The following is a 9,642-nucleotide window of genomic DNA, read 5'->3' on the forward strand; positions in this document are numbered from 1 at the left end:
CGATACCATTCCCCGCTGTGGGATCCAATGGATCCTTGGTGCAGCAGCCTTCTCTGGCTTCGATCTGATGCACACGGGACTGCTTATCAGATCAGAATTGGAGGTTAAACACATGCGACTTGGGCCCTTTTCATTTGATTCTTTGGAACAGGATGAAGAGGGCCCAAATAGCACTAGTGGATGGGACTTTTAGTACATAGACCGAGTTGAGAGATAAAGCGAAGTATTGTTTATCAAGTATATTCTATAAAATGATAGTTACAGGCAGATCAGGTAATATGGGCAATTTATACATCTGCTCCCTCTGAAAAGTTTGATACAGTACATCTCCATTGTATACATGCTGCAGGTTAGGTAATATGAGGCCTTCCCCCGAAAAAAAAAAATAGTGGGTATTTTAGAATTTGGACCTCTGGGCATAGGGCCTTATTCTGGTTCACTCTCAGAGGCAAATTCCTTCTCAAATGGACAAAACCATGTGCACAAGCGCCACCCAAATCTAATTCCATCTTCACATGTTATATCTGCCCCACCTGCAGTGCACATGGTTTTGTCAACCGGGGCACCACCAGGGGACAAGTAAGTATGCCTAAAAAAATTATTTCAAAAACTGGAAAAATCCCTTATCCGGAATGCTCGTGGTCCCGAGCATTTCGGATAAGGGATACTCAACTTTTAATAATAGTAATAATAATAATAATAAGTGTGTGTTCTAAATGAAGATAGATAGATAGATAGATAGATAGATAGATAGATAGATAGATAGATAGATAGATAGATGTACATACATGCATGCTCATCATAAACATCTCAGCATTGGCTACCAAACACAAAACAAAAGATACTTTATTCCCTCCTGTTCTCTCCCATGCCCTGAAAGTGAAGCTAATCTATAGACCTTGTTTACAAAGAATGCCACTTAATTCTTGACCCACTTAGAGGAAAGTCTTTTCTCAAGACTTGGGAAATGCTCCACTAGCCTGCATAGAGGTTTAGCAATAAACAAGAAATGTTAGAAGTAGGTTATACACTTTAATGATAGAAACAAGCAAAATAACTGCATAAACTTGACCCGATTACTATGTTGTTTGTAGGAGAGAACATTATTGACATTATTGCAAGAGCTGGATACACTATTTTGTACTTAGGAGTAAACAGAAAATGAGCATGTAGCATCCTCATCCTCTGGGGTCGATCCTATTATCCCTGATGTGTGCGGATGATTCGCTGAGTGCGAATCATTATGACACCGGGCGCACTTTACGGCAGGCCGAATTCGATGAAAAGTGCTCACACCTCCATAGGGGGTGCGAGTAAGGGTTAATTCGGGTACCATTTTCAACGTGAATATGGCACCTCGCACCCTTCGGGGTTAATAGGATCGACCCCTCCGAGATCCCTTTCCCACTGCAGCTCTTAAACGGTACATTACCTTTTTTTTTGCCTTTTTAAACGGGTAGAGCTGCAATGGGAATGCTCCAACTGCTTTACCCGTTTAACAAATACCGGTATTTGTTAAACGGGTAAAAAGCAGTGTTTTACCCGTTTAAGAGCCTTTTTGGTACTTGTGTATTATCACGGTGCCCAAGATTTTGATCGCAGGGCATCTGATCGCATCGCATGCGATGCCATCATATGCGATGTTTAATTGTATGCAGGGCCGGTGCTAGGGGGTTCGGCGCCCTCCTGCAAACTATAAATTTGCGCCCACCCAAGCTTCACAAAGGGACAGCGCACACCGAAAGAAAAATGTGTAATCTCACAAGGAAGGGGAATGGGCACACAATAGTACTCTCACTCTAAATGACACCACATTGTAGCACAATTTTGGTGCCATGAGTTTAAAAAGAGGGAGACTTCGCGCCGTAGGCGCGCTAAAAAATGTAGGAGCGTGGCTTCATGAGGAAGGGGCTTGGTCACATAAAAGTACCAATTACGCCGTAATCCCCATAACACATTATGCTTCACACCTCAATGCCCATTACACATTATACCACAGTAATGCAAATTATACATTATGCCACACATCATGATGCCCCTTACATAATATGCAGCACACCATAATGGCCATTACACATTATGCCACACACCCTAATTCCCCTTACAAAATATGCCATGCATCCATATGACATTGACACACATTATGCTACACATAATGCCCCGAGAACTCCTGCATATGCCCATATTTGAAGGGCTGCTTATTCATAGCGCCCACACCAGTTGCCAAAAGTAGTTGCTCTGCTTATACATAGTGCTCACACCAGTTGCCGACATTAGTAGCACTGTGTAACCATTTGACCACACCAGTTGCCGACAGCAGTAGCGCTGCCTATACACGTGCCCACACCATTTGCCGACAGCAGTAGCGCTGCCTATACACATGCCCACACCAGTTGCTGGCATTAGTAGTGCTGCGTAACCATATGCCAACACCAGTTTCCAACATTAGTAACACTGCCTATACAAATATACCCACACCAGTTGCAGACATTAGTAGTGCTGCCTATACACGTGCCCAAACCAGTTGCCGACAGCAGTAGCACTGTCTAACCATATGCCCACACCAGTTGCCGACAGTAGTAGCACTGCTTATACACATGCTCACACCAGTTGCCGACAGTAGTATCGCTGCCTATACACGTGCCCACAATAGTTGCCGACATTAGTAGCGCTTTCTACACACATGCTCACAGCAGTTGCCGACATTAGTAGCGCTGCCTATACACGTGCCCACAATAGTTGCCGACATTAGTAGCGCTTTCTACACACATGCTCACAGCAGTTGCCGACATTAGTAGCGCTGTCTATACACGTGCCCACACCAGCTGCCGACATTAGTAGTGCTGACTACACACATGCTCACAGCAGTTGCCGACATTAGTAGTGCTGCCTATAGACGTGCCCACACCAGTTGCCGACATTAGTAGCGCTGCCTATACACGTGCCCACACCAGTTGCCGACATTAGTAGCGCTGACTATAGACGTGCCCACAATAGTTGCCGACATTAGTAGCGCTGTCTACACATATGCTCAGAGCAGTTGCCGACATTAGTAGTGCTGCCTATACACGTGCCCACACCAGTTGCCGACATTAGTGGTGCTGACTATAGACGTGCCCACACCAGTTGCTGACATTAGTAGCACAACACTCACACTTGACTCTCCTGGCAGCTGCTCATCCTCTCCTGTGTATTCAGACTTGCTCCCTCATAGCTCCGCCCCTTATGTTCCGTGTAGCTCCACCCCCTCCGGCCGTGTAGCTCCGCCCTTTTCGCACGTACTACTGCTGCGTGCTGACCTGGGCTCGGCTGGCCTGATCTGATCTTTAGGTAGGAGCCTGGAGGGAGCTCTCAGCTCTGTGCCTCGGCACTGCTTCCTGTCATCAAGTGTGACAGGCGCAGCAGCAGCCGGCAGCCACAGAGACAGACAGCAGAGGATGCAGAGCAGGACAGCGCCTCTCCTGCCCGGCGCCTACCTGCTTTGCATCCTCTGCTGAGTGGGTAGCGCCGGCCCTGATTGTATGACAGTTTTAATTGTACAAGCACCCTGATGGGTGCTTACTATGTTAAATGCACCCGCATTGTCAACACCACCCCCACTATCAACGCCAAGTCGAAGCATGGCAAGCGCAGCGAGCCCGCCGACCTTTTCATACCCCCACTATCCACGTCGGCTAGGAGTTGCTTTTATATAGTGTGGCGAGCGCAGTGAGCCACCGAGCCCGAAGTGTGGCAAGCGCAGCGAGCCCCGCGAGGGGACGCTGATTATATTCTGCGTCTGCTCGCCACGCTTCGGGCTCGGTGGTGAGCTACACTGTCTAAAATCAACTCCCCGCCGACAGTGGGGGTATGAAAGTGTCGGAGGACGCGTACCGCCGCCGCTTGCCATGCTTCGGGTTGGTGTTGATAATGGTGGTGCATTTAACATAGCAAGCACCCATCAGGGTGCTTGTACAATTAAAAAACGCATCGCATGCCATTTTGCTGGCATGCCATGCTATGCGATATTTTATTGTACATTGCGGGTCTTTTCACCCGAATATCGCATACCACTAATTAAGGTATGCGATGTGATGGGCGCCGTGATAATACACAAGTACTGCCTTTTTTGGCAGTGGGAAAGGGGTATGAGTTACCATATGAAGTAATAGATCGCATAATACAGGATGTCTTTCATAGTGACCAAGGCAACCTACCTACAGCACTTTACTTTTGCAGTGAACATGACTGAAGTATAATGGTGCAAGTATAATATTTGGTGGAAATATGGGAGGGGGCGGTCATTGGTACCAATAGGTTTCATCCGACTTACATATTCTAACCGAATGTTAAAATGACTAGTTACAAAAGTGTGCCAGTGTGTAACTAAGTAATGCTTACATTAAAGGTGGCCATACACACGCAGATTTATCTTCAGATCTGTCTGGTTGAAACAAAAAAATGGTTATGGATGAGAGCAAATGACAGTTGACCATTTGCTTGGAAATGCTGGAAAACTGACAAACTGTCACTCATCCATTACCATGTTTTTGTTCCAACCAGTCAGATCAGAAGATAAATCTTAGTAGTGTATGGGCACCTTTAGACCAATATCTGAACACATACACACACTCATTATTAAAGAAAATATAACATTTTGGAGCCTGTACAAAATCAATTTCACATACATTGGGCGAAATTCTCTAATAACCCCCCGCCGCACATCGCCGGCACTCGCATTGTTAATAATCGCATATGCATTTAGTGTTCATTCTTGCACCAGCTATCTTTGAAAACCCATGCAGTTCCTCTTCCCTGCCTGGGGTGTCACTGGGGTGTTTCTAGCACAGGCCTGGTTTGCATATCAGTGCTGAAATACAGACCACACTGTGCTAGAATCACTACAGCAGACAGCGACACCCCAGGCAGGGAAGAGGAACTGCATGGGTTTTCAAAGATAGCAGGTGCTAGAATGAACACTATGCAGTAACAGCAACGCAAAGGCGATGGATGGCGATGTGCAGCGGGTCCCCCCTCCCTCCCTGAACCCTTACCCAGCTGTGAGGGCTCCTCTTCCTCCTCCCTGCACCCGGAAATGGTGCAAGGAGGAGGAGGTCACTGGTCCGGGCAGCACAGCAGGAGGCTGCCCAGACACAGGTGAGGGCGGCACGGATGACCGGGGGGTGCGTGGGACGCAAAGGGAAGCCCATATGCTTCCATGGGGTTACGCCATCTAGAACTGGCGTAACCCCCTGCAGCTAAGCCCCGGCGGCGGGGATTAGCTGCATATGAAAATGCGGTAAAAACCCCAAAAATTGGGTTTTTACTGCATCTTTTATTTGGAGCATCCTGCCTATTGACAGCAACTACCGTGGCATAACAAATTGACAGAATAACATGAGATGTGCTGCACACACACTCCATCTTTCATTTTTCCTGGAATAACTAGGCGGTAAATGTATGAAGCAGTGATAAGGGAGGAGAAGTAATAAAGTGCCAAGTACTTTAGAACCGGCCAATCAGCTCCGAACTGTTCCTTTTTAAACCCAGCCTGTAATTTAACAGTATCACTTGTCTTCCCTTATCACTGTTTCATACATCTACCCCTTTCTTCCATATATCTGTTTGAAGCAATAAAATGTTACTCACAACATAGATTTCCACTACTTTTCTGTTTAGAGACAGTTAATATAGAAATGCATAAGTGACTGTCTAAAGGAGCACTGGGAAAGTTACAATCCTTGTTCCCCTCATTTTTAGCTCCATTATAAGCTTAACAGATTAACTGATTAATCAAGGACATATTTATATACATGTGCAGACTGGGATATTCAGGAAGCAGTGTGGCTCATTTGCAGCCATGTGAGATGAATTATACAAACATATTCACACCTTCGTTTTCATTAAATGTGTTGGTAGCATTATCCCATTAAGTATCTACAGTATCAATTCTCCAAGAACTGTAGTTTTCCAGATCCTGCTTTAATCTGGGACAGGCAGATGTATAAAAATAAAAAAAACCTACACGCTAATACCAAACCTTTTGTAGGCATATCTTGTTCCAATAGACAGCAACAGAAGACAAGGAAGTATTATAAATACAAACAGGCTTATGTACACAAACAGGTATATAGCATATTCAGGAATCAATTTGATTGCGGTCGATGTGTTTTCAGTCGTTTGCTTTGTATTTTCTTGCGGTCAAAGTGTTTTAAGGTGTTTGCGGTTAGTAATATATTTACTTAAGAGGGGCACACCCTAAAATGGATTTTTTAATTGACACCTTTATTAAGTCTTATTATTAGTATAGTGTGTTGTTTTTCAATACCTCCACTGCAGTAACCCCTCACGAAAAAAAAACCACAGAAAAGCAAATAAAATTAAAATAATATACTATACAGCACATTTCTGGATGCACTGCATAGGACCAAGATGGTGTGATACCAACCAAAACAGCCCACCTTCCTATCCACCAATCCTATGCAACATGGCTTAGAAAACAAATGATGCTGGGCCATTCAAAACAAATGAATTAAAACCTGCATTCCGCACCACATAAAGATGCACGATCGCGAGCAGCACAGTATTTAACAGAGCAAATTATAAGAGGAGGCAGATCTTGAAGATTTTTCAGCCAAGTGTAAATCCTATTGCTTAGAACAGCTTGTATTCCTGCTGCCAGGAGCTGAGCAATGACAAGCTAAATCCTCTTTGGCTAATAAAGGCCTTTCCTATATGCAGACTGTTCAGTAATGCCAGTAACATCAGCACCTCCATTTATTTGGATTTTGAGATCCTGTTCCAAGAGGTGTAGTAGATAATACAGCATCATGGTCACATAACGTATAGTAAGCAGCCACTGCAAGCTCATCTGCATTCAGGGCATGCACCTGCTAACTACAGCCAACCTGTTTCCTCTTACCAATAGGAGCCCAAGCCAAATGCTACCATTAATAGTGTCTGCCAAAGAATAAGTGTGTGTGTATATATATATATATATATATATATATATATATATATATATATATATATACACACATATATATATATATATTCACACACACAATATTTATGTTGACAGCACCGTTGTGGTGAGATAATCTGTGCATGACAGTAGGCCCCTGGGTGCGTTATTATATTACCAGGTGTCCTCGTCTTCACTGCAATATCCATCTTCAAGATCCAAAATCTCCACCTCGTCCAGGATAGAAGGTCCTGCCCTGCAGCGGTCAATCAGTGGCCCCTCGGTGGCACTGAGACAGGCCAGCTGTTGCCTAGTACTGTAATATCCCAGGTTATCTGGTGGGTACAGACTTCCACCCAACGCGGACGTGCATAGAAGTGTGGGCACAGGGCTAGGTAGGCATAGTCCAGCGGGCCGTGCCAGGGCCGGGGTTGCTAGCCGGCATGTGCCCGGCTGGTGCATGGAAGGAGGCTGCAGCAGGTGCTGGCTGGCTGTGCAGTTGCTGACGGCGCTTGCTCGGTTCCGGAGCTGCTCGTTCTGCTTCTCCAGCTTCCTGACCAGCTCCTGCAGCTTCTTCACCTCCAGCTCGGCGTTCACCACCAGCCCGTTTGTAGCGGGGCTGCCCGCACTGGTGCCGCACTTCACCTCCGCCATGCTGGCTGCTGCTGCTGTCTGTGGCTCTATCCCCCGCACACTCCCTGCTTGCCGAGCTCGGAGGCTGTGACTGGTCCCCTGTCTCCTGTGTGGACGTTGATGTCCGGCGTCCGGCTCCCAGCGCGGGCGGACGGTCAGGGTCTGTGATGGCTGCTGCTGCTGTGGCTGTGCTCAGGCTGCTGCATCCTCCGCCTGCCCTGCACTAGCACTAGATGCGCCTCCTGTCAGCACAGGGAATACTGATGCGGGCGCCGGGCTCCCTCCCACCAATGCACAGAGAGAGAGGGAGAGACACACAATGGGAACAAAGAGAAGCCAGTCTCATGGGACTGCACATGCTGCTAATGATCCCTCTAACTGCCGCCCGCTAACACCCCATCACTCTCACCCATCTCCCCCACAGGCAGCTGCACTGAGGTGGCTCAGCGGCAGGTTCACAGCTACTAGTACAGGTCATGTGCAATGCAGTGCTCACCACTTGCATTGCACCCTATACTAACTGTAACCAGCATGGAAGTTGTTTCTTTTGCATTTTTTAATAATGACAGTCGAATACACTTTTTCCCAATTACATTGTGGTAAACAAAGCTGAGGAGAATTGCAGTTCAAGTGGCCAAATAATTCTGGTACCATCAATAATGTCCTGGAATGCAGGACTGACCACCAATGAGAGCTTTGTGATCCATTACATGTGCTACTCCCCTATATATATCTATTCATTGCACTTAGTGGTGCCATATGTACCAAGCAATATTGCTCTACACTACTCCATGTCACCATGTGTTGTCCTATCAAAGCTAAAGATTACACATTTTGGCCATGCTGGGCATGGACATGATGACCTATTTATACCAGCCTTTTTATTTGATCCTTGCAAGGACAACACGTTATTGTTGAACGCACTGTTATTTTGTTATTATTGTGCTTTTCTTTTCTTTATTAGCTGGTGTCAACTTGAATGTTTAACTATATAGTCTTTGTATGAGTAAAACCTTGAACTGACCTTCATACAATCATAGAATTCTATGAAAGTTCTTTTCCAAATTTGGGGGGGTGATTCTGGTTAGCTCACAGCTTACTAAGCACCGGTGATGCCGCCCCGCCTTTACTTTTTATTAGTCTACTACTAGTGTATGCAGCTACCACCCTTACAAAAATCCTTATTGGAAATTATAACCTCCAACGTATAACCCAGCATTGTAGATATTTGTCTACAGTGATCTCTGTTGACTAAGTCCTTCATTCATACATTTATCCGATTTCGTCCGATCCAGCGAGAAATCATCCCAAATCGGATGTGTTTTATATCCTCGTTGGGTCCGATTTTCGGTCCCAAGCGGATCAGACCTGAGCCGGAGGACGTATCTGCTGCCCATCCAACCTCCAACTCGGCCTCCTCCCGGTGGCAGAGAGTGGGTTGCATGCGATACATCGCATGTGAAAGGAGCATCGCATGCGAGGTCCCGGGTGGCTCAGGGGGTTAGGTGGCCCATACACTGCTGTGATACATCGCATGGATGCCCTGAGGAAGACCTACCAGTTGAAATACGTTGGAAGAGAGAGAGGTAGTTGCTGGCGGATATCGGGACATATGGTACCTACAAGGTGAGAGAGCTTGTTCTGGACTTTCCCTCACTTCACCTGTGAACATCTGTACATTTGCCCGATACCTTACAGTCACTAGTCCTATTAAAGGGAAATTTTACCCTATTTACATAATTTTTTTATTAATAAATTTACTTTTTTTAAATATACCCCATATATGGAATTCTTTCTGTGTTTTGGTTCAATACCCACTTGCCATAACATTGGTAAATAGAGATTGCCGAAAGGGATATCGATTCCCCTAAAGATATCGTGATATCTATCACTGATATTACATCACTGAGAGACTTGTAAGTTAGATACACCTAACCTTTGGAGTAATCACGTGTGGGTGAATGATGATTGGAGAATACTCACTGTATACAAATCACCATAAAGATACCTTAACGAATACAACACTTCGTACCTTGGTGTGATTACAGTATGCTAGTGAGCATTAA

General features: G+C 45.7%; 1 protein-coding gene across 2 annotated transcripts in view; it reads right to left on the reverse strand.

The window, feature by feature from the left end:
- Positions 1 to 7,981, reverse strand: part of SLAIN1 (SLAIN family member 1) — a 50,541-nt gene extending 42,560 nt beyond the window's left edge. Inside the window, exon 1 of one of the 2 annotated variants that reach the window (XM_083168819.1) lies at positions 7,122 to 7,981. In XM_083168819.1, coding sequence (XP_083024945.1) covers positions 7,122 to 7,597 — 476 coding nt within the window. In that variant the 5' untranslated portion in view covers positions 7,598 to 7,981. The remainder of the gene's footprint in view (positions 1 to 7,121) is intronic. The other variant, XM_083168818.1, reaches the window with a different exon arrangement.
- Between the last annotated feature and the right edge of the window lie 1,661 nt (positions 7,982 to 9,642).

This window comes from Crinia signifera, chromosome 2 (genome assembly GCF_055691185.1).
Source record: "Crinia signifera chromosome 2, ASM5569118v1, whole genome shotgun sequence".
Lineage (NCBI taxonomy): Eukaryota > Metazoa > Chordata > Amphibia > Anura > Myobatrachidae > Crinia > Crinia signifera.